The 26,126-nt window shown below is 41.3% G+C and overlaps 1 protein-coding gene across 2 annotated transcripts in view; it reads left to right on the forward strand.

Moving 5' to 3' along the window:
* The first annotated feature begins 2,143 nt into the window (after nt 1-2,143).
* Nucleotides 2,144-26,126, forward strand: part of ASXL1 (ASXL transcriptional regulator 1) — a 69,263-nt gene continuing 45,280 nt past the window's right edge. Inside the window, exons 1-4 of one of the 2 annotated variants that reach the window (XM_007193384.3) lie at nt 2,144-2,702; nt 8,675-8,757; nt 9,716-9,718; nt 11,065-11,173. In XM_007193384.3, coding sequence (XP_007193446.3) covers nt 2,646-2,702; nt 8,675-8,757; nt 9,716-9,718; nt 11,065-11,173 — 252 coding nt within the window. In that variant the 5' untranslated portion in view covers nt 2,144-2,645. Of the gene's footprint in view, nt 2,703-8,674; nt 8,758-9,715; nt 9,719-11,043; nt 11,174-26,126 lie in introns of those variants that run through there. The other variant, XM_057528968.1, reaches the window with a different exon arrangement.

The raw sequence follows: 26,126 nt of genomic DNA on the forward strand, positions 1-26,126 counted from the left end.
ACTCCTCTCTGCAGATTCCGGGGTTGGGGTGGGGAGAACCTGCTTCCAAGCTCAGTCAGGTTGTGAAAGCTCAGTCCCATGAGGCCGCAGGACTGAGGTCCCATTACTTGCTGACAGGGCTTGTTCTCAGCTTCTAAAGGCTGCCTACATTCCCTGGCTCATGGCCCCTTCATCAACAGTGGGTTGAGTTCCTCTCGAGCTTCGAATCTGATTCTTCTCCTGCCTCTTCTCTCCAAAGCACCTCTTTTGCATTCCTCTTCTGCTTTTTAAGGGTCCATGTGATTACACTGGGTCCACCCTGATAATCCAGGATAATCTCCCTATTTTATGGTCCTTAATTCCATCTGCAATGTCCCTTTTGCCATGGAATGTAACATATTAACAGGTTCCAGGGACTAGGGCATAGATAGTTTTCATTTTTTGGGGGGGAGGGGGCGAGGAGGACGTTATTCTGCCAACCACAGTGCCTGTACTAAACATGTAAATTTTAGAATGAATCTTCTCTAGTGACTCCTTGGAGGTCAGAGGGGTGTGAAGCTACTCAAGAAGAAAACATTTGAAACAAGCCAAATGACTTGTCAAAGGTCACTGTGTCTGCTGTAGATTAAACCACCACCACCACCACCACCCCTTTGTGAAAAATCAGGTCAAACAATTTTTCGGTCGTGGAGGTGGGGTTCTTCCTTTCCCCCTCTTGGGGTTAAGTTAGAAGGGGACAGAAGATTTAAAAGCATGCCTATTTCACCTTCTACAGTCTATTCACTTTGCAGGGTTTTGTTTATTGGACGTGAAAGTCTTCTGGGTGACGAGCATTAGAAGCAGGAGCACTGAACTCCGTGATGTTAGGCTTTGGCAGCACGTGTTGATCTTCCCTAAGCACTGTGCTAACGCCAGCGAGTGGAGGGTGTGCTTCCTCACCCTGGGAAAACTTTCAAATGTGGCCATTGACCCTTCCTCCCTAATTTTAAAGAACTGGCCACTACCCAGTTTAGGACTGATGCTAGGAATGTTTCTGGATGTTGATTGATTCAACAAATAGGCACAGAAAACCTATGTGTTGGGTACTCTGAACCTCATTTCATTTCATGCTCTGCAACCAAGGCTCAGAGAGGGTAAGTACAGTGCCCATTGCCCCTCAGCTGGTACCAATTATTAAACACTTGCTTTATGTCAGGAGCCAAATTATATGGACCTAATGTCATGGTCCCCCTTCACACCCTCTTCCAACCTGCCAGGTGTTTTATGTTGATTTTAATCTCAATAATGCTGTGAGGTATTAGGCTGATAGCCATGGAGTGGCTTAGCCAGGATTCCGGTCTAGGTCCGTTTGACTCCAGGTTCTGTGTTCCCTTCAGGGTATTGCCTCTAAAAAGGCCTCAGGTGCATTCCGGTATGCCCCCAAAGTCCAAGTTCTTCACACAACCCATAATCGTATCACCAAGTTCACCAGGTGGCATGAACGCTGTAGGCTGCGTGTGCAGCTTCTGCAAATACAGCTTCTGCAAATACATAGCGGCATGAAAGCACAGGAGGAAATGGGGAACTGTCTAGGTTCATCAATCGTGAAATAACCGTTTTACTGGTATGAGTATCTTTTTGTCTCATTATTATGCGGCAGTGAGTCATTTAGGGGAGGACCAAAAGGGAAAGTCCTGTCTCTTGTTACCTACAAGAACTGTCAGTGAAAACCGCTCAGGCGGAGAGAGGCACAAAGTGGGCGCTGGAAGTCGAGCTACCAGTTCTCGATCCCCACCTTTACCCGCGTGGCGGCCCCAAGGCGAGAAGCGCCGAAGGGGTTAAACAGAGCTCAGGGTGGTGGGGCACAGGGCCACCGCCCCTTCCCAGCATCGCCTCCCAGAATGCCTCAGGCCCCCAGCCAGTTCCCGCACCTCGCGAGACTCCGCCCAGCCCCTTTCCCGAACGACTGTGCGGCCCCCTTCCTTATCGAGCTCTGCGCGGGGCAGAGGAAGGGAGGGGAGGGCGGAAAAGACGGGCCGCGGGGCACGCTGGGAAGTGTGGTCCAAGAGTTTCACTCGGCCATATTCTTCCGGAGCGGGGGAGGCCAGAGAGGCAGCCGGGACTACGACTCCCAGCCGCCCTTTCGGTTTGTTTTTGTTCAAAAAAAAAAAAACCCCACACTCCCCCTCCTCACTCTTCACACACACTCACACACACCCACGGCAGACACGCACACACCCGGGCGCCGAAGGGAAAGCCGCGTCTCGCCTTCCCGCCCCGCCGCCAGTCCGGTCTTGGCCTCGCAGCAGAGCGGGAAAGCGGAGGCCGGAGCCGTGACCTCTGACCCCGTGGTTATGCGGAGCCGCCGCATTCCTTAGCGATCGCGGGGCTACCTCCTTCTCCTTCGCCGCTGCTGCCGCCGCCGCGGGCAACTGACGCAGCGCGGGCGCGTGGAGCCGCCACCCCTCCCCCACCGCCGCCCTCGCGCCGGGTCTAGCGCCAGCCGGTCCCCGCGCGCCCGCCCCCTCTCCCCGGCCGCACCCGACTTCTCGCGCGCCGCCGCCGCCACGCGCCCCCCGCCGCCGCCACCGCCGCCGCCGCCGCCCCAGCCCCGCGCCGCCGCCCCAGCCCACCCCGCCCGGAGGTCCCGCGTGGAGCCGCCGCCGCCGCCGCCGGGGAGGAGGAGGATGAAGGACAAACAGAAGAGGAAGAAGGAGCGCACGTGGGCAGAGGCCGCGCGCCTGGTGAGGCGGGCCGCCGAGGGGGGCTCGATGGGGGGCGTGGGGGGTTGGCTCGCCGAGCACCCCCCACTGGGAGGGGGGAGGGGCGAAGCCCTGCCCACTGTAGGAGGGGGCGGGCCACCCTTCCTGCTGGAAAGGGACAATCCCCCAAGGCGTTGGGTGGGGAGAGGTCCCCCGCCGGGTCGGAGGTGGCGCCTTTTTCTGCACGTCCCCCCTCTAAATTCCTGCGGAGGGGTCGAGCTGGCAGGCCGGCTCCTCCCCCTCCGGGCGGCGGGGCCCCCGCCTCCCCTCCCCCACTATTTGGCAGCTTCTAGGGGGTCTGGGGAAGCTTCGTTTATGCACTCGGGGGAGTTAGGTTTCCGGGAAGGGTCGGAAGCTCCTCCCTCGCTTCCTGGTGGGCAGTGGGGTGGTGCGTTTGACTCCAGGGGTTGGAAAGAGCCCCCAGTTTCAAGGACGCGAGTGGCATTTTGAGCTTTCGCAATCTAAACCAGGTGTGTGGAGGGAAGCAAATGCTTACTCCCAGCTTGAACCCTGAGCCTTGGTTCTCAAACTTTAGTGTCCTGTGGGGACACCTGGGGAGGTTGTTAGGAATGCTCATCCTAGGGCCCTACTTAAGACCTACTGAGTCTGAGATTCTGGAGTAGAGCTTGAATATCTTCATTTTAACCAGCTTCTCGGGTTGGTTGTAAAGCAGGTGGCCCACGTACCACACTTCTGAGATTCTGCTGACCGGACTTCACAAGCTAGACTGGAAATAGGCACTCTGCAGAGAACTAACTACACTTTGCAAAGAATGTATGCGTGTGTTCTCTATTCCTTAGTGTTCTGGTGCATGTATACATGAAGTGTTGGGCAAAGACCAAGTGTCTCTGAAGATAATGCTCAGTGAGGACTTAGCAACGGAGAGAGTAATTTGAGTATTTGAAGCTGCCTGGTAATGGGGGTTGTGAATTTTCTGTTCTTAAAGTGTCAGAGGACTTGCAAGTGAAATATATATTCCTTTTGGATTTGCACCCAGAAAGCTAAGACACTGAGACATGTTCTCATAAAATCTTGCTGATGACAATAGTAACAGGTTATGCTTGTCTCAGAGATGTCACTTTCTCATAACTGTCACAAAGCAGGGTTATAGTGCAGATAGTATACTTGTCTCATGACACCCTGTAGTTTATATGTAATTGCTGTAATTCACTTTTAATGATGAATGAAGCTCAACCTTCTAATCTTTCATTTTATCGGGAAGTAGGGTTCCTGCCTCAAAGGTGTTGTGCAAAAAAAGACAAATATGTGTTGGAGGTTTTTACAAATCTTTGGTACACCTTTTTCTTTCTTGGAGCCTGTAAAACTCAGTTATTGACTTAAAAGAACTAACACTGGTTTATAGGAGAAATTAAACTGGTGTACCTGATCATCTTCCCCAGGCATTTGTTCCCCAAGAAACAGAAGTAGCAATTAGTTTGTATGCTGAAGTTTTGTGCTTCAGTTAATTTGTTTGGTTTGGCATATGAAATTTGAAGATTTTGAAGTACAATACTTTTTGCAGGTTCAGTCAGATTTGGAAGCTTTGGTTAGCTTTCAGGATCTCTTGGTAGTTTCAGGATTTCTCCATTGTTGCTTTACCTGGAAACAAATTTAGGCCTGAAGGAGAGTAGAGGAGAGCCAAAAGGACATGCTCTCTTTCTTCTGGAGGTTGAGTCTGTTCATTGAAATTCTCCTCTGAGTTTCTGTTCTGCAGGTGTTTATGACTTTGGGCACCAAAAGGAAATTTGCTTGCCAGAGTTTTACTTGTTAGAGGTAGGTGAAAGTACCTTTAAATCCTGTGTTATTTATGTCTTGACAGAGTTCTAAAGTCTGCTCGTCTCAAAGCTTTGTTGGCTCTTCCTAGTTGAAAGTCTCTAGGAATTTGGGGTCCACTCTTAAGCCTCTTTAGTTTCTTGAATTTACTGTGATCTGCACTCCAGTATCTAGGTTGCTATTTCTGTTTTATCGTTGGCTCAACTCATGCCAGATTATCCCAGTAAGTTCTTTCTCTTCTTTTACTTCTGTGGTTCTTCATTAAAAAATAGTAAGTCCTACTTGGAATTACTTGTGGTGCTCTTAAACACATGAAAGATGACTTGTGGGAATGTGGTGTGTAGTTTTGCCTGTCTTTTATTGTTTTTTGTTTAGAATTTTCTGTCCCTTTGGATGGGACTAGTTGGTGAGCAAGGGGGAACTTTTAGAGTTCTCTCCTCGTTTGGGGAAAAAAAAATTGTTGTAACAAACCAAGTGCTGGAGAGTTGTGAGCGCTTATACTGGCTAGAGAAAAGCTTGACTCCAGTGAGCTATAATGGTAGGGCAGTAGATTAGATCTAATTACTCTTTGGACAGGTGAATTTGGAGTGCTTGCAGTGGTGATCAGATGCACTTGCTTGGGGGCAGTTTCATATTGCTCCCGACCTTGCTCACATTGGTGGCTAAAGTGATACCAGGAACCCTTTTAAAACTATTTTGGTAGGAAAGAAGAGACTTCTGGACAATCTCAGTAGTGTAGTAAGCCCCAGGAGGTTGATTTTTGCAGCTGTTAATTATGTTGTTGAGAAGTAGATATTCTTCTTTCAAACATTTTGTAGTCTTGTTTTTCCTAGATGTAGGAGGTAGACTTTTGGGGGTTGGGTGGGTATAAATCCTCCTACTTGTTAGGAACAATTTGTTTGGGAGAAATAGCTGAGTGGATTTCCCTTTAGATTGAATGCCCTTAAATGGATTCTCCCTGGCTTTGAGAAACTCTTCATTGCATGCTTTATCTTTCACTTTGATTCATGACTGACCATTCTTACATCAAACATTTTTTTCCCTTTGAAGTTGGAGAAGAGATACTTTTTTTTTTTAAGTGTGCTTTAGAAAGACAGACTAGGGATAGAACACTGCTGAATTGTCTTTATACTAAAAGCCCGAGGCATATACAGTTTTAATAAAAGTGAAAACTTTGTATCTTTTGATCTAACTTCCCTTTAGAGATTTTGTTTCCTCTCTCTTAGATTCTCAGGCTCTTCCTGACTGCTGTTTAAATAATTGGTAGCTAATTTTTCAGAGTCATGCTTCTTTTAAAAAAAAAAAAAAAATTAGCATACAAAAATTCACTAGCTTAGCTTACAATTAGTATCAAAGAAGTTATATCTGTGGCAGTGAACATTAGTAGCTTGTATTGTGGGTTTGTTCAAGTCAACACTGCTAAACTTGGCACTTAGGTTCTTGGAATACAGAGATGGATAAGGTTTGCCCTTGAGGAGCTTATGGTTTTTCTGGGGATGGAGAAGGTCCAGACAGGTGAATAGAATTTCATTACAGGCATGGTAAGTGCCATCATAGATGTATAAATGGTAATAGACATCCTGGTTCCTGCTCATTGTCTAAGCATAATTATGAATAGCTCCTCCTTTTACTCTCAAATGTCCTGCTTTGGAAGATAAATTATCAGTGTTGTGCAACTATGGGGCACTGAAAAGAGACATTGAACTGTCTGGCAGAGAGCAGAGAAGGCTTCCTGGAGGAAGGTGATTTCCAAACTGAATCTTGATGGGTCAGTGGGAGTTAGGCCTGTCACAGAGGACGTAAGCAGGAGCTGGTAACAAAAAATAGGAGTGTGTGTGTTTATTTGCAGGGTGGAGAGTGTGGGAACTGGGTAGAACTACACATAGTTATTGGAACATAAAGTTTGTGGAGTATCAGAGAGACAGGCAGAGATCAGATTGTGAGGGCCTTGTACGCCAGGCCAGCACACACCTACTTTGTGCCAGGCACTGTAAGCACTCATACATTATCTCTAATCTCTACAGCAACTCTGAGAGGAAGATCTCAGCATCCTTCCTTCACAAACGAAGGAGCCTAGGCTTAGGGTGGGTAGGTAACTTGCCCAAGTTTAGAAGACCAGAATTTGAATTCCTTAGAACCAGGTCTGTCTGGTTCTAAAGCCTGTGCTTTTCCAGTGGGCTAGTGGTCTCTCTGGAAACTTCAGCTTTCGCTGTATATAATTAGGTTGCTGTTGAAGGACTTTAAAGTGGGAAAGTGATGAGGGCAGGTTTATTTTGTTGGACTAAACTGGGGCTATAGCAGGGTAAGTTCTGCAAAAACGGGGATTTGGTCTTTTTTTACTGGTGAATTTTTAGAATTGTCCCTAGCACAAAGTGAGTATTTCACGTATTTGTTGAATGAAGGATGGCAGCGGAGTACGAGTGAATTTGAGGAAAGCAGGGCTGGTTGCAGGGATGTTAGCGAAAACGCTATTGTGTCAGGTCGGGTCAGAAACTGGTGGTGGGGACTGGGGGACAGGTGAGAGTGAAGGGTGATGCCTGGGTTTCTGAATTAGGTGATGAGACAGGCTGCCGACCAACGAGAAGAATGTTAGAAGGGGGGGGATGAATTAGAGTAGGTGAGCATGTGGGACGTCCAGTACAGAACTGAGTATTTGGAGTCTGAAGCTTGGGGAGCAGTCTGCAGTCCAGGCTAGAGGTAGAGATTTGGGAGTTATTAGAATTTGGGTAGTAGTTGAAACTGTGAGAGATGATAATGACGCCCAAGGAGAATGTAAAAACTGAACAGAGAGAGGCTAAGAATGGGACCATGGTAGACAGAGGTTTTATTTCAGTAGCTACTCCTCCAAAACTTGACTTCCTTTAGTGCTCAGGGTTCATGTTCTTCCACAGAGAGAACCTTCGCAGCAGTCCTGTCGGGCTTCTGGCTGTACATTTTACTTGTGACAGAGCAGTACAGTACTTCGTTGTTACGGTTGTTAAATGACTGCAAGATGTTGGTGTGGTTTGGAGTAACCTCAGCAGCTGCACTGGTAGAGATGGTACAGAGATATTGACAGCCTCTCTTTTTTCCTCCCTCAGAAGAATAACATTTCTAAAACAACTCAGCTTCTTCAAGTGAGAGAGCTCTGGCTGCTCACTATGACCTTACTGCCAGGACTTAGTTATAGATGTTGCTAACATAAGTGGGATGTTCCATTTCTCATTGTTTGCTTGCACCAATCATATAGGATCACAGCATCATGTTGCCAAATGGCAAAATGTACTGTGGCAGTTAACAACAGAATTTCACAACCCAGTGGCACAAAAGCCATCATTTTAAAAATATGGGTACTGGGAATTCCCTGGTGGTCCAGTGGTTAGGACTCTGTGCTTTCACTGCCAAGGGCACAGGTTCAGTCCCTGTTTGGAGAACTAAGATCCCGCAAGTGTGGCCCAAAAAAAAAAAAAAAAGATAAAAATATATGGGTACTAATCAAAGTTCCTTGGGAAAGAAAATCTGAATGCATTTCTGTCTTACAATTTATTGTGTAGAAAACTATGTATTCTATGGTTTAACTGTATTAACAGCATCAAGTTAAGCGGTAATCAAGGTTGCTGAGGCCCCACATACCATAACATGTATGCTAAGAGGTTGTGTGTTTTCAGAATTGAGAATTAGAATATTTCATCTAATTGCAGTCACTTTCAGCAACTAGTTAAGATATATGTGTAATTTAGTTTCGGAAGTAATTTTGTCTGTGGAAAGACTAAATTGTCAGCAGCGGGGCTTCCCTGGTGGCGCAGTGGTTGAGACTTTGCCTGCCAGTGCAGGGGACACGGGTTCGAGCCCTGGTCTGGGAAGATCCCACATGCCACGGAGCAACTGGGCCCGTGAGCCACAACTACTGAGCCTGCGCGTCTGGAGCCTGTGCTCCGCAACGAGAGGCCGCGATAGTGAGAGGCCTGCGCACCGCGATGAAGAGTGGCCCCTGCTTGCCGCAGCTAGAGAAAGCCCTCGCACAGAAACAAAGACCCAACACAGCCAAAAATAAATATAAAAATAAGTTTAAAAAAGAAAAAAAAGAAAAATAAATAAATTGTCAGCAGCGGTACCTCATAGCAGAATTGTAGCCCATGTTATATAGTGATGGATGTAAATAGAAGTTGCACACTGAAATCAGAACATTTATATTTCTTCAGGTACTAGAAAACTACTCAGACGCTCCAATGACACCAAAACAGATTCTGCAGGTCATAGAGGCAGAAGGACTAAAGGAAATGAGGTTTGTATGGCTCTTGTTGCTTAATGTGAGGGTTTCATAGGACACGTGTCTTCCTGCACTCAGGCAGTGATATTAGAAAGTCCACATGTGCATATATGTGTACACACACACACACGTCTGGTGGTGGTGTGGAACTATCTCCCATGTTGTGTGTCCTCTGGGTGGAAGGCGGGAGTGGCTAAACATTCATTTGTTTTCATCAGAGGTGCAGTGGCTTTTCCTATCCTTGCTCTCCCATAAATTTCGACATGGAGCTTGTTTTTTGTGTAAGGAGTCAGCACATTTTCTCGTATACTCTGTTTTGCAAGTTTCAGTGATAGAGAAGGGACAGACTCTGATAGGCTCCATCGTGTCTAAAACTTCCCTTCTCTCTATACCGTATCTTTGAAGTCCTTCGTTTTAGGATCAAAGAAGGGTGGTCTAATCACCATAAAACCCACTGGCTTTTTTCCCCCCTACTGATTGTAGGCATTCATGATATGAGCATACTAAATTTGGAGGTGACCTTGATTTTCTTATCCTATGATATATTTTTCCTAGAGAAGCAACAAATTGGAAACACAGAAAGAATTGCAGGCACAAACAAAAACCAGTGCCTGTCCTGAATCCTTTCTCTCCTCACCCCAACCTTTTTTTAAAATTAAAATGAAAGAGGAGAGCACAACACAGTTCCTTCTTGGGATTCAGAACAGACAGCATATATGTTGCTGGTTAAGCTTTAGCTGCTTGAAATTGATCTTTTAGGATCAAAAGATCCTCACTTTCCAGTTGTCAGTTCAAACATTCTCTAGCTGACGTTTTGTGGGGAGGGAAGATCAGGATTGTCTAGATACATCCATTTAAATACTACCTATGCACTGTGTAGTGTTATAATTGTTTTTTTTGTTTTGTTTTGTTTTTATGGGCTATTTCCCATCATGCTGCTGTCTGCACTGCTGTTGGACCACTGTGCCTATAGAAGGTAAATTAGTCCCTTTGGGACAGATGGAGTTGAGAACCTAACTTGTTTCTGCTTCTAGCTCTTACAGGAATTATGAAGTAGTCATGGTGGCTCGTGATGAGTGAGCAGCTCTGTGATTTGTAGACAGAGGTATAGTGTGTAGGAGTCACACTGTTTCAAGAAAGACTCTGCCAGCATGCCTTTCCCCACTGTAGCAGAGACATTAGCACACCCACTTGATACTCCAGATTCTGCACAAGGTTTCTTTTAAAGATTGGTTCTTGGTGAAAATTTTTTTTTTTTTTAAACATCCAGTGTGTTCCAAAGCCAAATAAGTAATAGGGTTTTTTTGGATGGCTTTTTTAGACTCAATTTATTTTTAACACTCTGCATAAATTAGGGCCTCTAATTCTGAAAAATGCTGAGAGGCTTTACTTGAGATATTTATATTTATTTAACCTGCTGGGGAGAGGCAAGAGAAGGTGCACAGGTGAACCCTAGCACTAACATGCTAGCGCCAAACTCAGTTAATATTAATGATGGGCATTTGTCTGTATTTTTGACAGCTTTTCTATTTTAAGATTAGTAAGTAGTCGCTAACTCACATGAGTTGTCATTGTTTTGCGACCTTCTGTTGTAGCAGGGACCCATGATGTAACTTAATATGCTATCTCTTTTTTTTGGTTTAATGTTTGAGTATTATTGGGTACTAAATCCATTTGACTTTTTATATTCAAATTTAAATTATTGCTCCTGGGTAGATATAAAATAAAACCCATCTTTCCCCCTTCCCAACTGAGAAAAAGCAAATGAAATACTGTTCCTTTTGTGTGTTTATTAGAAAATGTTAACTGGAAAAAAAAAGTGTGCTTATTTTCTTGGGACAGCACCAGTGATTCTGTGGTTTTTGTGTTGAAAATGTTATGTGGCAGTTTCTGAGCATGATATGCAGGTTGGAATATAGATGCTAGGAAACTCTCGGTTTTGTTTTTAATTAACATTAAAATTTAAATATTTTGGGTAAATAAAAATATTGGGTAATTTTTTTTTTCAAAACTCCTGAGTGTACCTGAAAAATCATTGTGTAGTGCTTCTAAATTTCTTGAGAGTTTGGTTCATATTGTCAAAAGGCACTGAAGTGGAGATATCAGATAGCATGTCTTATCCCAGAGCTCTCTGGGTGTGATTTATGTGAATTTCATTTGTTGCTCTTTTGCCACTTTCAAAGTAGAATTTGTGTCATGGGATGTTTTCTTTTATATTTCTTCCTCTTTTTCTTGATTTAAGAGTGAGTTAAAGGGTATTAGAGCTTTGAGTAAGTAGACATATTGATTTGTATGACCTTCCATCCTTGTATGTTTTTACAGTGGGACATCCCCTCTTGCATGTCTTAATGCCATGCTACATTCCAATTCAAGAGGAGGAGAGGGGTTATTTTATAAACTACCTGGCCGAATCAGCCTTTTTACACTCAAGGTAAGTAATATAAACTCTACTTTAGTGCAGTGGTTCTTCAACTTTTAGTGTTGATAAGAATCACCTGGTAGGTCTGGACTGTGGCCCATGAATTTGCATTTCTAATAGGCAGGCAGGTGATGCTGATGCTGTTTTTCTGAAATGGCGCATTGAGATGTTCTAGTGTGAACAGAATATTAGGAATTATTTAGTCATATCAGCTATTGTGTCTGTATTCAGTTTTTCCTTGTTTATATCTTTGCAGATTATATGCAATAGAGGGATAAGTATGTGTGGGAGTAATTGCAAATGTGCCTTAATTATAGTTTTGTTTGTAGTAATATGTGAAGGATAAATTACTGGACAGCCAAGTAAGACCTACTCTATGGAAAATAACTGAAATGTGAAAATACTTGTGGAAATTCAAAAACTCAGCATTTACCAAGTGACACTAATTACAAAGGAAGAGAACTTAAATCAGGTTCAGTTCATAAGCTTAAATAGAGCTGAAATGAACAAGCTAATTATTTTTCTACCATTTGTGATATACATCATTTAAACCAGGGATTGGCAGATTTTTTTCTGTAAAGGACCAGAAAATAAATATTGTAGGTTTTGTGGGCCACAGTGTCTCTATCGTAACTATTCAACTCTGCCACTGAAGCAGGAAAGCAGCCACAGAGAATGCACAAACGAATGGGCATGGGTGTGTTCCAATAAAACTTTATTTATAAAAACAAGCAGTGGGCTAGATTTGGCTTGGGGGTGTAGTTTGCTGACTTCTAACTTAGACATAGTTGACCTGTTGATGGTGAGAAACTGAAAATTTGATGCTGATCCTTATAATCTTCCATAATGTAGTTATAAATTGCAGTAGTCCGTAAACAGACTTTTCTCTTTTAGTTTTGTTTTGATAGACTTGTTTTCTTTAATTAAAAATTAAACACTTGAACGAATACCAACTGTATAACCTGTGGTCATAAAACTTGATCTTTAGGTACACATCAGATGTATCTTATGTTCAGATATCTGTGCTGTTCTCTATATTGTTTTTATTTGTAGTATTTCAGACTTTAAAAGGCAGCATAATGTAATGTCAGGAACTGAGCCTTGGAAGAGTCAGAGCCCTGAGTTCAAAATTTAGCTTTGTAACCTGGGACAGATTTAACCCCTCTTTATGGTGGTGTATGCCTCCCTGACACAGTCTGTCCTTAATAAATGGTACCCTGTATGATATTCCTTTAGGTTCCTTATCCTTAATTGCTTGTTAATGGCACTTTTCTATTATATATTATTATATATATTGTAATTATAGGTAATTATGTATAGTTATAGTTGTGTGTATTATATGTGTTACAGATGTGCCCGTTAATGGAACATTTCTCTTTTAAGAGGGAGGAGAAATACCTATTTCTATGGATACCTTAAGGATAGGAATTGAGTTTCATTTGTCCTTGTAATTTGTCTCTGGGCAGAATTCTTGGCATAGTCCATGCTTAATAATTTTTTTTTTAAATAAATTTATTTATTTATTATTTTGGCTGCATTGGGTCTTTGTTGCTGCATGCGGGCTTTCTCTAGTTGCGGTGAGCGGGGGCTAGTATTTGTTGCGGTGCTCAGGGGCTTCTCATTGTGGTGGCTTCTCATTGCAGAGCATGGGCTCTAGGCACATGGGCTTCAGTAGTTGTGGCACGTGGGCTCAGTAGTTGTGGCTTGCGGGTTCTAGAGCGCAGGCTCAGTAGTTGTGGCGCACAGGCTTAGTTGCTCTGCGGCATGTGGGATCTTCCTGGACCAGGGCTCGAACCCGTGTCTCCTGCATTGGCAGGCAGATTCTTAACCACTGCGCTACAAGGGAAGTCCCTGGTAGACTTTTAGCTTGGTTGATTATCCGTGCGTGCTATCCGTGCGTGTCTCTTTTAATATTTTGACCTGTTAGAAAGCGATATGTGCAAATGCAACAGAAAGTAAAATGCAACAGAGAAAGTGAAGGTAACCCATAAATTCTGCGACTTGTAACCTAAATGATAATTTATGTTAACGATGTTTGAAAAAATTAGATTATAATTTCCTTATAGCTTTGCTGCTTGTTGTATTCAGTTAATATATTTGCCATGATGGTATTGATACATACAGGCACATCTTATTCTCCACCGCCGCCCCCGCCCCTCCCGGGGCTCCTTGAGAGTGTGAAGTGTCGATTAGTCTTATTAATTGCCTCATTATCACCACGCTATCTTCCAGAAGTTGTGCAGGCATTTACTTTATTGTTATTTGGGAATGGATAAGAAAGGATACCAAAAATCTGAACCAGCTGATTACCATCCTCATCACCCGAGGACCCAGGTCTGCTGAATAAAGTGCAAGGTGGTGCATTTTTTCCTTTTTTATCCTCATTTGAAGAAATTTCAAACCTACAGAAAAATTGGAGTACTACACTGAACACCCCACCTATCTTGCTTTCTTCCTAATTGTTACGGGTTTGCCACATTTGCTTTATCCCTCTCTACATATGTATGCTTTTTTTCCCAGAACCATTTAAAAGTGTTCAACTAGTACTGGTACTTCACCCCTACATATCTTAGAATGTATGTGTTAGGAGCAAGGACATTATCCTACATAACCACAATACCATTGTTATAGTCAAGAAACGTAATGATACGGTAGTATATAATATATAGTCCATATTCAGTTTTTTTCTAGTTCTAAAAATATTCTTTATGCCTTTATTTATTTATTTATTTTTGGCTGAGTTGGGTCTTCGTTGCTGCGCGCAGGCTTTCTCTAGTTGTGGCTTGCGGGGGCTACTCTTCGTTGCGGTGCGCGGGCTTCTCATTGAGGTGGCTTCTCTTGTTGCGGAGCACCGGCTCTAGATGCGCAGTCTCAGTAGTTGTGGCGCACTGGCTTAGTTGCTCTGCGGCATGTGGGATCTTCCCGGACCAGGGCTCGAACCCTCGTCCCCTGCATTGGCAGGTAGGTTCTTAACCACTGCGCCACCAGGGAAGTCCTGTGGCATTTTTTTGGTCTGTTTTTCTCATGTGTTAAGGAGAAGCATGTGCAGAATGGCTTGGTATTTTTCTTCCCACTGCTTGGAAATCTCTTCTAGTGGGCCATCAAGGTCAGAAACCATGTGGTTCCACTACTTAGTTGAAAATAGGAGTTTTCTCAATTCTGAATACATTTGTGTGACCTTATCTATGGTTACCAAAGCTTTACTGGTAAGCTGGAGTCTTTGGGGGCATGCCACAGGGTTTCTTCTCTGATAAAAGTTGTTCTGGGTAATGCGATGGTACATTTGACACTTTATATGTAGATGCTTGCATCAGGCCTTAGAATTAGTCCTCAGGGATGTGTGGGATAGATGAAATCTATCCATGCTTTGAATTCTTGTTTTGAATTGCTTTTCTTAAGCTTTTCCTGAAGTCAGCTGTCAGTGTCCATCATTGCCTGGTTAGAGGTGGGATTTATATTGTTTTTTACACTTGGAATTTCCTATCCTTGTAAAACCAGTGAGAGCTCCTTTGTAGTGTTCTACGTTTTTATGACTTTGATGCTGAACTACTTTGCTTTTGTGACTAGGTGTTTGTGTCATTGGTGAGTTTAACCTGGGTTGGTGAGTGGTCACTGCAGCACTCACTGTCAGGCATGACTACAGTCATCTGAACATTGTTCAGTTTTATTGTGGAATGATGCTCAAGTCAAGGTGTCATGGCCATTTGCACTTTATTATACCTCATGTAGTGATATAGGGCTCAGCCTTAGGGGGTCCTTTAATTCAATTAACAAGTCCAGTTGAATCTTTTTAATATGTAGAATATATATTTATAAAGTATTAAAAAATCTTCCTGGTAAAAAAATAAATGACTACACTTAAAGTATCCATCCATTAAAATTCACTGTTTGCAAATAAAAGAAAAGCAAATGGAGGAAGAGAGGGAGGTAATTTTTGCAGTTTCACAATGTTATTTATAGATCTACAATTAAATTTTTCACATACAACTCCACACTTGCAGTGATTCCAGAACTATTTATATTACCATTAAATACTGAGGAGACTTCCATACAGTCAAATCATAGAGTCTGTCATTTGCAAGGCAGTACCAGAATCCATTTTGATTTTTGATAGGTGCACATCAAGCAAAGTGGGCTTCTGAAAATGCAAGTCATATCATACCACTATCCTGCTTGGCCCTTGCCTACCTCTCTGATCTCTCCTGGCACCTTCTCCTTGGTCATTATACTTCAGCCACCCTGGCCTTCATTCACGCTGTTTCTCAAAGGCCCCAAACTTGTGTCCACCTCAGAGCCCTTGCACTTGCTAGCCCCTCTGTCTGGAAAGCTCTGGGGTAACTTCTTGTCATTTGGTTGTTAGTCCAAAAGTATCTTCTCAGTGAGGCTTTCTCTAACGGTAGTTCCAGTTCCACAACACTATGAGGGTTTTGGTTGTTTCACAGTCCTACCTTGTTTGTTTGGTTACTTGGTTATCATTAGCCTCCCTCCACTTGAATGTCAGTGCAGGGACTTGGTTTTCACTGTATCTCCTGTGTCTGGCAAATAGTACATAATGTAATAAATATTGGCTGAATGGAAGGTAGAAGATAGCATCATCAAGATCTTAAGCCAACTAGTTCTCCTTGTAGTCTACCTTTCTTTTATATGTTTTATTATAGAATATGCATATTCTGGGTTATTTTTTCTTCTCAGCAAGGCAACTTCTAAGAACCCTTTTTTTTTTCTTGCTGTCTTTAGAGCAATTCTACGTTAATCTGTGAAAGAATCTGCTGACACTAGAAATAAATCTTGGGACTTCCCCAGTGGTCCAGTGGTTGAAACTCCACGCTTCCAGTGCAGGGGGCGTGGGTTTGATCCCTAGTTGGGGAACTAAGATCCCACATGCCATGCGTGGTGTGGCAAAAAAGAAAAAAAAGAAATAAATCTTTCTCAGGCTGTGGCCATAATGCGGTTCTTCTAATTGCTGAAGGCAGAAACTGAGCCATTCGAAACAGTTTGAATGTTTTAGGTATCTTTTAGATATCATGTTATGCTTTTTAGTTTTGAACTTTGGTCATCATCTTTGTTAGAAAAAAGAATTTCTTCTTTCATATATAATGGTAGTGACGTTTTTAGATGATGTCTCTTATAGTCCGTGTTAGCTTTATCAAATATATGATCTTTTTAGTGCGTAGAATCCTAGAATTTTACTGTGGAAGGGGCTCTCAAATCATCCGGTTCATTTGCATTTTGCAGGTAGAAAACTGAACTTCTAACAGATTAGGTTTATCCATGACCATGTGTCCTTGCAACAAATGCATTTGGCCGAGTTGGGACTAGAACCCACGGCCCTACCTTTTGAGTTTGATTTATTTTCATTATGCCAATTCAGAATAAAGAGTTTTTCTTCAGGTTTTAGGATCTTTGGTTACTTCATCTTTTTGAAGCGTCTTATGAGTTCCTTGATATTTCTCAGAATGTTAGTTTTATTCTTGTAATGAAAATTTTTATAATTGTTAAGCAAAAGTAGCTTTTCATATCCTTAGATGTGTACTCTTCAGTTATGGGCGGTTGGTTTGAATTTCTGCCCTCTGCATTAATCATATTGGCATTTCTGATCGTGGTCGTTCTTTTCTGTACCAGAGTGAGTGGTATACGGTGGTAGTAAGAGCACTGGAGTCAGCTTGAGGTCTGGGGTCCAGCATAGTGCCTCAGGTCCTGTGGAATATCTCCATTTATACTTCTTTGTCTCTAACACTGAGAAGTTGAAATAGATTGGCCGTTTAAATACTTCAGGTGTAAAACCTTTTATATCATGAAATGGAGCTGCGTGATGTAGATGACTGTGAAACTACTCTGGTTGAAACAAACATGAAGACCCCGCTTCTCCATCTCTCATGGATTCTGCCATCCCCATCCCATTCCCCAAGCACCCAAGGCATCTTTCCCAGACCCAGGAGCTCTGTTGAAAACCTCCTAGAGTGAAAATTCAGTGAAGATCCTTCCTGTGCTCACATTTTAGCATCTAGACTATTTTGTGTGAAAAGTAAGTCAGCCCTGGATATTTTTCTTGCCTGTTCTTTTGTGATGCATTCGGTATTTACTGGAGGCTGACTGTTTTATTGCAAACCCTTTCCCACTCTGTACTGCATAGAAGGCCTACTTAGTAGAGCAGTACCATTTACTCTGGTTAATGGTAGCAGTAGTTTGGTCTTGATGGAGGCTTTGACCCGTCAGTTGGTAAAAGTTTCCTTATTGGAGTAATTCTCAAGGGCCGCCTGGATCCACCTTTGAAAAATGGGGTATTCTGTTGTCTGACAGGATATTCGCAAGCTCAGGGAGAAAAGAGAACTTGATTGTTAATGGAGCCCTGGTCAGGCTCTGGTTTGCCTAAGAGGTGAGCAGCCTTTTGTCCTGCTACCTCCTGAAGTTCAAAGCCCTGTAAGAATGAAGTGGTAAACGATAAAGGTCAGGGAACAGAGGTTTGGAAAGCACTACCACTGGAATTATTTTTTGTAGCTCAGAGGGGTGGCAGGATGATGATTTCAAGGTTTCTAAAGCAGTATATATATTTTTAACAAAAAGGTTATAAACATTTTTTAAGTGTGATTTTAAAGCATCAGGGTTCTAGGAAAATGAGGAGCTTGTATGTGCTTCAGGCTTCCTTGGGACTGTGTGTGAAAAATGCTTAAACTTTTCTATGGTCAGCCAGTATGAAAACTGCATTTGATCTCTTCTCAATCCTTCATATCAGACTTTTTGGGAGGGTTGTTTGAGGAACTTGTTTAGTGTAAGAAAGTTGCTTCTTATTCTAGTTTAGATAATCTGGTAGGAAAGATGGAAACTAATGCTTAACTGAGTGCTAACTATATTCCAGACAGGCATCATACTGCTCATATTGGTCTTTTGAAACATAAATATGTTTCCTACTCCTGTACTAATGGGGGAAACAGCCTGAGAGAGTTTAAGTAAATGGTATGAAGTCACGTTTTTGGTTATTTGAGAGGTTGGTATTTAACACACGGAGGACAGGTCAGGATATTCTAAGTTTCTACCAAATGAGTTGGCTCTCAAATAGGTGAGATGCATACTCAAGGTTCTGAAGGAATAACTTCAAATTCTTTGTCCATCATGAGGCAGGAGAAGAATAGGGAGCCAAAAAGATGTCTGTTTTCTTCTGGAAGAATAACTTGAAATTCTTTGTCCATCATGAGGCAGGAGAAGAATAGGGAGCCAAAAAGATGTCTGTTTTCTTCTGGAAGATGCTGTCTTCTTCGATTCAGTAGTACTAGATGGGCTTTGAAATGTGTGCCTTTCAGTCAGGTAATCCTTTTGTTTTAGTTTTCTCTTTGGCTCTTTATGCCAGCTTTTCTTTGGTAAATTAACTCCTGACAATTCTTTTAAAATTACTTTTTTTTTTTTTTTTTGGTCTGCATTTCCACTGCCACCTTAGTCTAAGTTATCCTTGTATGCTAGCTACTGAAAGAGCTCCTGCCTAGTCTACTTGTTTTCACTTTTGCCTCCTTAGAATCCAGGTTGCTCTTTTGTAATCCACAAAGCAGCCAGAGGGGTTTTTAAAAAAACAATTTGATCATGACACATTTCTGTTTGATTCAAGTCTGTGGTTTCCTGTGGTGTTTACCAAAAAATCCAAACCTTGCTCAGCCACACTGCCCTTCTTTCAGTTCTTTGAATTCCTTAAGCTCTTTCCAGTTTTAGGGTCTCCTATTTGGAACTCTCTTCTCTCCATTTCTGCCTGGCTCAACTTAATGGGTATCAACTTAAATCTCAGTCCCTTAGAGGAGCCTTCTCTCTAAATTGGGTTTTCCTGTTGTGCCCTGAACTTTACTTCTTTTCACTTACAACTTTATAATTATATAATTATTTGGGTGATTGTTTGATGTCTCTCCTGATCAGGCCTTAGGGCAGAGAATCTGTATTATTTTGTTCTGGTCTATATCCTCAGCATCTATCATAGTAGCTGCTTAAAAATGTTTGTTAGATAAATGCAGTGGAAAAAGCATAGAAGGAGGTTGTTATGACTTGATTGGTAGCAGTTCTCTATGCCAAACAGTTGAATTGGTTCAGAATAGTAATTGTTAGTATTAAAATTGAAACATGTAGTACAGAATGTTTATGAGGATCTCTTTTTCAGGGAATGGAGTGTTTGAAAACCTCCAAACTGTAAGCTTTGTTTTCTCAAAAGAAAGAAAAAGTAATGTCCAGTGTTGCTTTTGAAATCTAGTGCCGTATTGATTCCTGATATTCTGTGTTTGCCCGCCTTCTTTTTTTCTATTGCCTCTCCCTGAAAACTTTTAGGATCTTATTTCCATGATTATATGCTTTAGTGTGGGTCTTTTTTCACTCCGCATGTCTTACTCAAATGTCTGATGATTTTTGGTTGAGGGATATTCTTGACTCTTAAATATTAGCGGGAAATTCAGTGTATTGTGATTTTGTGGCTTCACTTGTCTCCTGCAGCAGTAGGTAGTGGTTGTCACTTAGATGTATGGTACTGGAGTAGGGTGTCCATCTCCTCCTAATGTAGACTTAGCAATTCCCACGTTCTCAATTCCATACCTCATCCTTGTCTGCCATGTACCTGGTTTAAGTTCTGAGCCTGTCTGAAATTTAGGGGATGAATCTGCTTGGGTCTTTTCAGTATCTCCTAGATTACTGTAGTAGCTTCCTAACTGGTCTCCTTACTTTGCTCTTGCCACCCTCCTCAACACTGGAGCCAGGAAATTTTTTTAAAAGTTCAGTCAGACTGTGTCATTCCTCCCACCCCGCTTCACTCAGAGTAAAGGCCAAAATCCTTAGAGTTGCTTGCAGTGCCCTTTCGCCATCTTCCTCCCACCCTCACTCCCATCTCTCTTCCTCTTACTCTCTCCCCTTGTTCACTCTGCTTGACAAACACAGTGGCTTCTTTGCTGATCCTTTAACATGCTGTCGCTATTCGTCTCCGGGATTTTGCCCAGGCTGCTTCAGCTGTCTGCAGTGCTTTCCCCCAAACACCTTCATGCCTCGCTGCCCCACCTCCTTCAAGTCTGTGCTCGAATTGCACCCTGATGCCTCCACACCGCATAGCTCTCCCAGTCCCCCTGTTCCCTGCCTTACGTTTTTTTTTCTTGGGATTTATCACTGTGTGATATACCATATTATATATGTTTTGCTTATTGTTATTGTATGTCTCCTTTGACTAGAACTAGTCCTCTAGGGGAGGAGTTTTTAATTTTAGTTAATGCCGTCTCTTCAGCCCCTAGGAAAAAAGTAGGTACTCAGTAAGTATTTGTGTGAGTAAATGAATCATAGTTTATTTCTTTTAATTTGGTAATATAGTGAATTAGTTCAGTAGAATTTTTTCCAGTGCTCAAGCATCCTTGTATTCCTAGGGTAAATGTCACTTTGACATGGTTTTCTTTTAAATAACACATCGTTGGATTTAGAGTATGAATAATTTATTTAGAATTTTTACATCTGTATTCGTAAGTGACCGATCTGACATTTTGATTTCAAACCTTGCCGTGTTTTGGTATTAAAACAAGCTGCACTGTTTTCCCTCCGTTGATTCTTTGCAGTAGTCTCTTTAAGACAGAGATTATTTGGTTTTTTTGGTAGAACATGCCTATGAAACCTACTGGGTGTGATGTGTCTTGCTTTGAGAATATGTTGTTTTTAACTTTTTAAAATTGTGAAATATATAAATTATACAAAAGAGAATATATGCAAATTTTGTTATTTTAGATAATAATAACTAAGAAATAAACTGCACACTCCTGTATCCACCAGCCAGCTCAAGAGCAGAACATCCTCTACACTCTTTGAAACCTCTGTGCACATCCCTTTCTCTCGCTGTGGAAGATAACCACTATTCTAATTTTCATATTAATCATTACCTTGCTTTTATTTCCAGGTTTACCCACATGTGTATGTATTGCTGAACATGCTTTAAAAATATCTTTATGTGAATGGAATCACATTGTATGTATTTTTCTCTCACTTGCTGCTTTTGTGCTTATCATTTCTGAGCTTGATGTGTGTTGGTGCATTTAATTGAAATACATCATATTTTCTGCTATATGCTGTCTTATGGTTTGAATATTCCGCGATTTCTTTGTCCATTCTGCTCTTGGTGTGCATTTGGGTTGTTTCTAGTTCTCGCTGTAACAAACACTGCTGCATTGAATACTCTTGTACGTCTCTTGGCGCATGTGTGCGGTAGCTTCTCTAGGGTGTATACATTGCTAGGAATGGGACTGACCAGGAGGTTTTGCACCTAATCATCATGACTAGGTAGTACAGCTGTTTTTCGTATGTAATCGTATGAATTTGTAAAGTAATCATATGAATTTACATTGCTTTCATAGTACATGAGAATTCCTGTTGTTCCACAGCCTGAGTATTGTGGGTGTAAATAAGTATTTTTGTTCTGTTTTTAAATTACGGTATCATTTACCTACAGTAAAATTCACCCATTTTGATGTACTAGTGTACAGTGTACTAGTGTACAGTTCTATGAGTTTTTTTTTAATTCATTTTTTTTTTTTTTAGTTCACATTTGTTTGGACATTTTATTTGGCATTTTAACAGTGCTATTTAAAGGTATGCCATACGTGTCTTGAATGCAGTTGCTCCAGTAAATGCTTTTGCTAAAACATGCTTCTCCCTCCCCTAAAAATTCCGTTTTACATTTATGTACCGTAAAATTCACCCTTTTCCGGTTATAGTCCTTTGAGTTTCGACAGACACATACAGATGTGTAACTGCCACCGTAATTAAGATATAGAACAGTTCCATCACCCCAGAAACTACCCCCTTGCTTGTTTGTAGTCAGTTCCTCTCCCGACCCCAGCTCCTGGCCAGCCATTGATTTGTTTTCTATCCTTGCAGTTATACCTTTTCCAGAATGTCATATAAATGGATTTATACATTATGTAGCCTTTTGAGTCTGGCTTCCTTTGCTTAGTGTGAGGTATCTGAGATTTAGCTATCTTGTAATGTACAGTATAGTTCCCCCTTACCCGAGGTTTCACTTCCTGCAGTTTCAGTAACTGGTGGTCAACTGCAGTCTGAAAATATTAAATGGAAAATTCCAGAAGTCAACAATTCATAAGTATTAATTACACACTGTACTGAGTAGTGTGATGAAATCTTGAGCCATCCTGTGCTATCCCGCCCGTGATCACCAGCCATCGACCTCATCTCCTCCTGGCATCCAACCACTGACGTTTTCATGGCTCAGTGATCTAGGATTACCTGAAGCAGATGATCTTCCTCTTGAAGAAGGTCAGTAGTAGCCTAACACTACGTCACAATGCCCACATCATTCACCTCACTTCATCTCATCATGTAGGCTTTTTATCATCTCATATCATCACAGGAAGAAGGGTGAGTACAGTACAATAAGATAATTTTGAGACAGAGACCACATCTACATAACTCTTACTATAGTTCTATTACTGTTGTTAATCTCTTACTGTGCCTAACTTATAAATTAAACTTTATCATTGGTGTGTATGTATAGGAAAAAACAGAGTATATATATATAGAGTTCGGTACTGTCTCGGTTTCAGGCTTCCACTGGGGGTCTTGGAACATATTCCCCGTGGATAAGGGGGGACTACTGTATATCAATAATTTGTTCCTTTTCAGTGCTGAATAATATTCCATTGTATGGATCTACCATGTTTTGCTTATTCATTCCTCAGCTGATGGACATTTGGGTTGTTTTCTTCTTTGGACTACTAAGAGTAGTGCTATGAATCTTTGTAGACAAGTCTTGTGATAAACGTTTTAATTCCTCTTGGGTAGATGCCTAGGAGTGGAATTGCTGAGTTGTGTTGTAATTACTGTTTACTTTTCTAAGAAACAGCCAACCTGTTTTCCAAAGTGGCTGTATAATCTTACATTCAAGTTTTTTGTTCTTTAGTAAAATTTTTTCTTTTTTCCCCCGGCAATATTATTTTTTCCCTGAAGTCTATTTTGTTATTGACATAGCCCATCCAACTGTCTTATAATTAGTTTTTGCATGGTATATTTTTTCCATCCTTTTGCTGTTAACCTGTCTATGTCTTTCATATTTTAGGTTTCTTTATAGTTTTAGTTGGATCTTATTTATTTTTATCGAGTCTAATAATTTCTACCTTTTAATTAGGATGCTTGGACCATGTACATTTAGTGTAATTACTGTGATAAGGTTGGATTAAGTCTTTCATCTAGCTCTTTGTTTTCTCTTTGTCCTATTTTCCTTTTTTTCTTTTCCTGCCTTCTTTTGGATTGAGTATTTTTATTTTTGATTCATATTTCTTTGAGACATTTATTAAATTTTTTTATTGAAGTATAGTTGATTTACAATGTTTCAGGTGTACAGCAAAGTGATTCAGCTATATATACACATATATATCTATTCTTTTTCAGATTCTTTTCCATTATAGGTTATTACAAGATATTGAATATAGTTCCCTGTGCTATGCAGTAGGCCCTTGTTTATCTGTTTTATATATAGTAGTGTATATCTGTTAATCCCAAATTCCTAATTTATCCCCCTCCACCTTACCCCTGGATTGAGTATTTTTAATATTCCCTTTTATCATCACTGTTAGCTTATTAACTGTATCTGTTTTTTCCCCAGAGGTTGCTTTATTATTTACAAAATGCATCTTTAACTTCTCACAGACTACCTTTAAATAGTATTATACATTTCACATAAAATGCAGCATCCTTGTGATGCTGTTCTTCCATTTACCCCCTCCTAGCCTTTGTGCTATTCTTTTCATACATTCTACTTCTATATAGGTTATACACTTCACAAAGCATTACTACTTTTGCTTTAAACAATTCTTGTAAAGAAATTTAAAAATGGGGGGAAACGTCTTATTTTACCCACATATTTACCATTTCTAGTATTCTTCATTTCTTCGTGGAGGTCAAGGTTTCCATTTGTTACTGTTTTCCTTCCTTCTGAAGAACTCTCTTTAACAGTACTGTGGTGCAGATATGCTGTGACAGATTCTCTCAGCTTTTCCTTGTGTGACAACGTCTTTATTTTGCCTTGAAGGCTATTTTATCTAGATACATTGAAAGGTCCCCCCCACCCCCCCAGCATTTTAAAGATGCCAATTCTTTGTTTTCTGGTTTGCGTAGTTTCTGGTGAAAAGTTTGTGGTAATTCTTACATGTGTCCCTCTTTTTTCTGTTGCAGGTTTGAAGATTTTTCTCTGTATTATAGGTTTTGACAATTTGGTTATGAGGTACCATGGTGAACTCAGATCTGTGGGTCAAATTTGAAACATTTTCAGCCATTTTTTCTTTAATTTTTTTTTTTTTCCTGTCCTGTTTCTTCTGGGATGACGTGTATTTTTGACCACTTTATAATATACCACAGGTCACTGATGCTCTGTTAATTTTTTCCAATCTTTTGTCTCTGTGCTTCATTTTTTTTTTTTTTAAATATTTATTTATTTATTTATTTATTTATTTATTTATTTATTTATTTATGGCTGTGTTGGGTCTTCGTTTCTGTGCGGGAGCTTTCTCTAGTTGTGGCAAGCGGGGGCCACTCTTCATCACGGTGCGCGGGCCTCTCATTATCGCGGCCTCTCTTGTTGCGGAGCACAGGCTCCAGACGCGCAGGCTCAGTAATTGTGGCTCACAGGCCTAGTTGCTCCGTGGCATGTGGGATCTTCCCAGACCAGGGCTCGAACCCGTGTCCCCTGCATTGGCAGGCAGATTCTCAACCACTGCGCCACCAGGGAAGCCCCTCTGTGCTTCATTTTGAATACTTTCTGTTGCTACTGATCTTTTCTCCTGCAGTATGTAATTTGCTTTTAATCTGATCCAGTGAATTTTTCATTACAGAAAATGTATTTTACATCATTAGAAATTCCATTTTTTTCTTATTTTATATCTTCCTTTTTTCTCATTGTGTTCATTCTTTTAATCCTTGATCATAGTGCATGCATTTATAGTAGCTGTTTTAAGTCTTTGTCTACTAATTCCATCTCTGTCATTTCTGGGTCTTTTGCTGTTGACTCTTCTGCTTGTGAGTCATATTCTCCTGCTTCTTGGCATATCTAATAGTTTTTGTTTGGATACTGACAATGTGAATTTTACAATGTTCAGTGCTACAGTCTGTCTTCCTTTCAAGAGTGTTGGGCTTTATTTTGGCAAGTCATTAGGTTACTCCCTTTGGATTAGTTTACTCCCTTTGAGGCTTGTTTTTAAGCTTTGTTAGGGCAGGTCAGAGTAGCCTTTTCTCTAAGGATGATTTAACTCTCCTACTAAGATACTTCCCTTCTGGGGTCTCTACCAAATGCCTCCCATGGTTAACAATGTCCCTCCACTCTGACTAGTTGTTAACTCCTAAGTCTCTAGGCCTTCTGTTTGGCGGAATTACCTCTGGGAATTACTCAGCCATTCATTGCCCAGCCTAATGGAATTTCACCGTATACATATGCAGAGACCCTATGCAGATTTTTCTGCAAAGCTTCCTTCTCTCTGGAATTCTGTTGTGCAACCTCAAGCCATTTTAGCCAACCAGAACTTTGATTCGTGTCTCAGCTCAGGAAACTGCTGTGCTCTGCTTGAGATGCCCCATATATGTGTGTGTGTGTGTGTATTTTTTTTTTTTTTTTGAAGATAAACTGTTTCATGAGTTCTTGTTGATAATTCCAATTCAAGACTATAGGTTTTTTGCTTGACCTTTTTCAGTTTTACATGTATACCTCCTTTCTTACGTGGAAATTCTGGTTCCCGGTGAAACCACATAATTACTCATTTGCTTTTTCCAATAATCTCAGAATAACAATACCAGCACTACCACCACCAATATGAATACTCTAAAGGGTTTTTGTTGTTGTTGTTGGCCTTAGGTATATCTTACTAGGGATTTAACACATCACTGCAATTTAAAAATCACTTGAAATAATTCATTTGTGTGTGGTTATGCCATCAGCTTGATACACAGTTTGGTTTATTCGTTTTACCTA

Source organism: Balaenoptera acutorostrata, chromosome 15, assembly GCF_949987535.1.
Source record: "Balaenoptera acutorostrata chromosome 15, mBalAcu1.1, whole genome shotgun sequence".
Taxonomy (NCBI): Eukaryota; Metazoa; Chordata; class Mammalia; order Artiodactyla; family Balaenopteridae; genus Balaenoptera; species Balaenoptera acutorostrata.